The sequence below is a fragment of the Bidens hawaiensis genome, unplaced genomic scaffold (genome assembly GCF_021521415.1).
Source record: "Bidens hawaiensis isolate Kalapana, Puna unplaced genomic scaffold, B.hawaiensis_p1.1 tig00000904_1, whole genome shotgun sequence".
NCBI lineage: Eukaryota > Viridiplantae > Streptophyta > Magnoliopsida > Asterales > Asteraceae > Bidens > Bidens hawaiensis.
In genome coordinates, this window is record NW_027491052.1 from 3,300,078 (window position 1) to 3,306,980 (window position 6,903).

Consider the following 6,903-nt stretch of genomic DNA (forward strand, 5'->3'; position numbering starts at 1 on the left):
GATAAAAATTAATAATTTGGTTAAAGGGAGTTTGTATTGTTTTAATGTATTTTATGGAATTTTATAGCATTTTGTAATATAATATTATTTTTAAGTTTTAACGGAATTTTAACCTTTTAAATTAATTAAATATTATTTTAACTAATAATTTTTTATTTTCATATTATTTGGTAAATAACTCAACATTAATACGAGAATTATGCTATTTACTAATCATGCATTTTTAATGGAAATTTTATCTCGAAAAAAAAATATAACTATGTTAACGAAGTATAAAGCTAGCGAATTAAAGTTAACGAAACGGAAATATAAACTAGTATTAACGGGTTTTAACGAATGCAAAAGTTAGTTTTTGGGGAGAAAATGATAAAATATAATTTATAATTAATTTTATTTAGTTTAAACTAATTTTATTTGATTTAAAATGATTCTTTTATAATTTATTTGATTTTTAATAATAATGATAATGTTTAGAAAAAATAATAAAAACAGTTCAACTGATCCGGGTTCGAACCAGGGTCTGGTGTTTCATACAATCAAGACCTAACCACTGGACATAGTCTCTTGTTTGATAATATCACAGAAACAAACATATATATGAATTATAATTAGTTCATCTTCTTTATTGCAAACCCTGGAAATCTAATTCACACAATCTGTTCCATGTTTAGTCTATATTGTTTAGGGGTTTTGTTAATCACTTCAAAACTATAAAAAAATAAAAACCATGTAACAATTACCTGGATTGATTAAGGTTTGACGGATAACAAGAATTCGTCGGAAATTAACTTTGAAGGTTAAATAGAGATTATAGAGAGTATATTAGTGAATTTTGATGTTAGGGACGGATTTAGAAGAAGGTAAAGGTCCTATTTATACTAACAATAGGAGCGTATATGTATTAATTGATCATTATTGAGTTTTGATTATAATCCGGCCGTTACCCGGATAAATAGCGGATTCTAGGCCGTTATAAGTTAATATAATTGTTGATTAACGTTTTCGTTGAAGTCTAATGCCGTTACACTAATTAAACGAGTCAAAATTGGTGAATTATGGGATTGTAAGGTCTATCGGCGTCGTTTCCGGCGGTCGGAGACGGTGATTGGAATTACGGGTCAGGGGGGCTGGGATTGTTTTATATTAAAATAATATATTTTGAATGAAATTTTCAATCTGGTCCCCGAACTTTCAAATTATAATAAAACATATATTAACTAAACTTTCCAGATGAACCTTGAACTTTGGAAAACTTATAATAATGTAATAAAGTTATATTTGTTTGGATATTTGTATATTAAACCCGTATATTTTGCGAATTGTTTAAAAATTAATTCTTGGAGTTTTATTAATTGATCGAAAATAATAAAAAATGAGCAAACGGAAACTTAAATTATCGGGAATATTTTATTAATGATTAATAATAAATAAAATGCATCTAAACGACACAACGGGTCGGTTTATCGAAAACAAATACAAATTCAAATAAATAGTAACAAATGTTACATGAAACGAAACTTGAGAATATTATATATATATATACACACACATAGGGGAAGGACCATGCGAGAAGTGATATTATAGTGAGAAGTGCGAGAAATGAATATGAACAATTGATTGTGTTGAATCAGTGATCCATATTATAAATGCCAAATTCGTAATTAAAAACACATATTTATGACATATAATTTAATAAAAAGGTTAGATGCGTTTTTTGTGGAGTCATTAAACCAAATTTTAATGCTTTAAATTGTTACTTTTTTGTGCCTATTTAATGCTCATTAGAAGGTTAATACTATTTTAATTTTTTTTTATTAAAATTATGATCTTTTTTATGGTTGTATAAGTTGTTTATTTGTGTTTAGAATTTGTTCATAAAACACATAAATTTTGTAACATTGCATTGTATATTATGAATTTGTTTAAATAGTACATACAATGTATTGAAGTAAGCCTATTTTTATTTGTTTTGCCAACATTTTATTATATGAACAAACTGATTCCTACACAACATTAGTTTTGCCTACACTATATTAGATACTGCATTAGTTATAACTACACAACATTCGAAAGTATTCATACACTACATTTTTTACCTACACCACATTAGATATGTCTATACTACGCTAATTATAACTACACAACCATTTGAAAGTGTACCTACACAATATTAGTTTTGTCTATACTAAATTAGATATGTCTACGCAACATTAGTTTTGCCTACACTATGTTAGTTTTACCTACACAAAATTAGTTTTGTCTACACTACATTAGATATGCCTACACTACATTAGATATGTCTGCACCACACTAATTATAACTACGCAACATTTTAAAGTGTGCTTACACCACATTACGTAGCTACATCTATATTACATTAGATCAAATGATGATGATAATTACAACAACAACAACAATTAGCCACTTATAGAATAAAATGATTTTAGATCAAATAGATTCCAATTGTTCAAATTTTATATGAAATAAAAAATAATAATAATAGTTTATAACTAACCATTTGCTAGTAACTTCTCATTAATTATTAAACCATTAATGAGCATGAGTTACAAAATTAAATACTTTATATTTCACTAATATACCCTTGCATATAAATAATCAGAAAATAAAAAAGAAATTATGTGATTGGTTAGAATCTCTTCTCGCACAAAGAAACACTTCTGAAATGAACCTAATCATATATATATGTATATATATATAAACAAAACCGAAAATTCAAAATGGGTCGGGTTTTGGGTTTGAAAAGTAACGAATGTTACACGTGCCCTGCTGACCACGGCCGTGGTGAGTAGTACAACTGGCGGGTTTTAACTCTAAAACCGTCCATTTTTCACTTTGTAACTTACCATTCATGTAACACCCTAAGCAAATCCCACATCGGCCGTGGACATGAGAGATCCTTGGTTCATAAGTGCATGTCCCGCCTCTTAAATCACCAACGCGTTTTGGGATTAATGGTAGTGGACGAGAGGAGAGCTTCACAGTTAAGCGTGCTAAGGTGGGAGTAGTAGCTGGATAGGTGTGAGCTGTTCGTGGGCAAAGCGGACAATATTGGTGATGCGAGGGGGCGGTGTTACAAGTGTTATCAGAGACACTCCTGTGCCATTCGGGGTGGTGGGGCAAACCTCATCAGAGACGGTGGGTCCACGGGGGTGTCTCGAGGTACACCTTAGGCGAATCCCACATCCTAGATTAGATTGTGGGGCAAATCTCATCGAGGATGATGAGTCTAAAAGGGGGGGGAGGTGTTTGTAACACCCTAGGCAAATCCCACATCGGCCGTGGACAAGAAAGATCCTTAGTTCATAAGTACATGTCCCGCCTCTTAAATCATCAACGCGTTTTAGGCTTAATGGTAGTGGACGAGAGGAGAGCTCCACAGTTAAGCGTGCTCAGGTGGGAGTAGTAGCTGGATGGGTGACCTCCTGGGAAGTCTCCACCTGGGCAACCAAAAACAAATTCGTGAGCTCTTCGTGGGCAAAGCAGACAATATTAGTGGTGCAAGGGGCCGGATGTTACAGGTTCATTTTGGCAAGAAAGACAAACTATCTACTCGATTTGTTGGACCTTTCAAGATTCTCGAACGTGTCGCTAGTGTGGCTTATACTCTCAAGCTTTCGCAAGAACTTTCAAATATTCATTCGACGTTTCATATTTCTAATCTAAAGAAATGTCTAGCTAAGAAAAATCTCCCCATACCACTCGATGAGGTGCGCATCACTGAAACAATATACTTTGTTCAGAAACCGGTGGAAATCATGGATCACAAAGACAAGGAAACCAAGCTTAGCCGTATATCTTTGGTGAAGGTTCGTTGGGAATCCAAACATGACGCTGAATTCACTTTGGAATAGGAAGACCAAATGCGAACTAAGTATCCTCATCTTTTTGTAACGGATTCTTTTACTTAATTTCGGGACGAAATTCTCAAAAGTAGGGAATGCTGTGACATTCATCATTTTTTTTATTTGTATTTGTATTTGTTAAACCGACCTGTTTTGTCGTTTCAATGTATTCTTGTTCATCGTTCTTCATTAATATAATATTCACGGCCAAAAATGATAAATATATATTGTGTTTATTCTAGACATATAAATAGTGAGGGTCCGATCATTAAGACGAGCTTTCGATCTCAATCATAACGTTTTATCTTTTGAAAAGACGGCTCTACTGCTGCATAAATTCTTTTATTAAGTTTTAATGGATGTTCTTTTTGGTTTCTTCCATTATAGAATGCAATACCATTATAGAATGCAATAAATAGATATATGTGATCCAACATGTTCGGCAATATGTCGACCAAGAGAATCTCGACATCATCATTTAGAAATCCACGTAAAATATTTTCATAACTGTTTATTTAAAGGATTTAGAGAGAAATAAATATAATTGTTTAAAGTGCAATAATCTGTGTTTGAGGTTATGATATTTGCAATAGTTTCTAGTGAGAGAGAAGTTCATAGAGGGGTGTCTTTTATTTTAGGTTTATGTGTTAGGAATTTGTGGACTAAATTGTTCAACTTGTATATGACTCACAAAACAAAAGCTCCATCATCACCATTTTGGTTTCCTTCCACCTCACTCCCATTATATTGGTCTTCATCCTTTCCCATTTTAATATTATACTTACTATTATTGCCCCTAACACCCATCATATTCATCACTTTTCATTTTAGCATCCCAAACCCTCAACACACCAACTATCAACCACCTGACCACCACCACAAACCACCACCAAACATCCAATAATAATGAAGATCCAATGCGACGTATGTAACGAAAACGAGGCATCGGTGTATTGCTCGGCCGACGAAGCCGCCCTATGCTCCGCTTGCGACCAGCGCGTCCACCACGCCAACAAACTCGCTGGAAAACACCCGCGGTTCTCCCTCCTCCACCCGTCACCGAAAGACTCACCCGTGTGTGATATCTGCCAGGATAAAAAAGCTTTCTTGTTTTGTCAACAAGATAGAGCCATACTATGCAAAGACTGTGATCTGGCTATTCATAAAGTCAACCAACACACACAAACACACAACCGGTTTCTTCTAACCGGTGTTAAGTTATCTCCCACGGCTTCTTTATACTCAACTCCTCCGGTGGCTTTACTTTCTACAAATAACTATTCAGGTGTGGTACCTGACCAGCAAAGGAAACCGGTTACTTCTCCGATCATGAATCAGGCTATAAGTGTTAAAACTACCAACTGCCAACAAGAGTCAACGACAAGTAGCATATCGGAGTATTTGATTGAGACCCTTCCTGGTTGGCACGTTGAAGATTTTCTTGATCCTCCTCCAAGTTTCTCTAAGGTTTGCCACTGACAATCGCTGTAAACGAGTCGAGCTTGAGTTTGAATCCATTTTTACAACTCGAGCATAACTTGAATCGTGCTTAGTTTTTCAAGCTCGGTGTCTACTCATTTATTTTTGTTAATTAATCTATACAAATGATTTAACTTTTTATTATAACTTACGAACTTTTATATGTAATAGAATATAAGTTTTTTTTTTTGTTAAACTTGTATATTACAATAATTGTTATATAAACACGTATTAATACTATCAATAAAAACGTCATAAATAGTAAACTCTTTCAAGGTCACAAGCCTGTTTGAACATGATCCATTTATTTTTTATTAATTAGTGTGTATACGTTTATATATAGATATATTAATATATATACATCATGTACAATATTCAATAATGATATCATAATATTATATGTAACAATGCTTGTTATAAAAATATATGTTAAATAAAAGTTATATTACAGCTCATTAATGCTTGAGAGTTAGCTTGATAGGTGAAGTTAATTTAGGCTTCAGAACATTTACTAAACAAACTTATTTTTTCGAGCTTTTTACTATCTGATTTCAAGTAATACACGAGCGGTCTGCCTCTTGTCTCTATTTACATTTAATAATCTAACATCTTATTTATTCAATAGAATAAATTACAGGTTGGTGACAATGATCTAGGGCCAGTATGGGGCAGTGATCTAACAGATGGAAGCTTGAACAGTACTTTAACGTCTTCAATGGGGATATGGGTCCCACAGGCGCCACCGCATGCGCGGTATGCTCACGTGCTTCAACAATTCGAGCCCAGGTCAAATATGGGATTTGGAGTTCAAGCAACTAACGGATCATCACTTGTATTTGCTCAAAATGATTATAATAATATTACTAAGATTACTAACGGGGCAAAAGTAAGCAGAAATCGGGTACCCGACAACGGACATTGCTTCACGGTGCCTCAGATTAGTCCATCTTCAACAACCTCTAAGAGATCAAGAACGCTTTGGCAATGAACCCCGAACCCCATCGAGAGTTATCTTTTTTTACTTTTTTTTTAATTATGGTGTATGTTGTTGTTAGATGTTTCTTTTAATCCAAATGAGTTTTGTATGCTCTTCGATCATTTGGCTTGTGTTTTCGAACAAAAGAAACATAGATCAAGGTTCTTTATGTGAATCATGGTTGAATGAAGTGATAATTGAAGAATGGTAACTAGGAACAACGAATATTTAGCAGTTATGAATTGTTGATATGTTTAAAAAATCACGTGTTGAATTACGTAATTGAAAGAAACAAACAAACATGTGTTAAATTAAAAAAGAAAATTGAAACCCAACAAACAATATATTAATTTTTACCTATTACTGTTTTTTTTATAAAATTATTAGTAAATGTAATACGTTTGTCAAAAAAATAAATAAATAAATAAATAAATAAGTAAATAAAATTGGAGCTAAAAATGGAATAATACTAAAAAGATGTCAAATTGACTAAATAACGGATCCTGAGAACGAAATGGTGTACCCTAGACTGTGACAGACTGAAAGTGTGACATTACTAGGATTTTGCTTTATCTATTTGAGGAA

The 6,903-nt window shown here is 33.1% G+C and overlaps 1 protein-coding gene across 1 annotated transcript; it reads left to right on the plus strand.

The window, feature by feature from the left end:
- The first annotated feature begins 4,754 nt into the window (after positions 1-4,754).
- LOC143545455 (B-box zinc finger protein 21-like) lies at positions 4,755-6,367 on the plus strand. The gene is made up of 2 exons (XM_077037354.1): positions 4,755-5,330; positions 5,980-6,367. Exons 1-2 carry the CDS (start codon positions 4,770-4,772, stop codon positions 6,328-6,330), a joined length of 912 nt encoding a protein of 303 aa, XP_076893469.1. The 5' UTR covers positions 4,755-4,769; the 3' UTR covers positions 6,331-6,367.
- Positions 6,368-6,903: the final 536 nt, after the last annotated feature.

What these genes read in the sequence shown, in the direction of transcription:
- LOC143545455 (XM_077037354.1), top strand. Translation starts at nt 4,770, where the DNA reads ATGAAGATCCAATGCGACGTATGTAACGAAAACGAGGCATCGGTGTAT. An exon ending in CTCCTCCAAGTTTCTCTAAG is followed by an intron (nt 5,331 to 5,979) that starts GTTTGCCACTGA and finishes AATAAATTACAG; the next exon opens with GTTGGTGACAATGATCTAGG.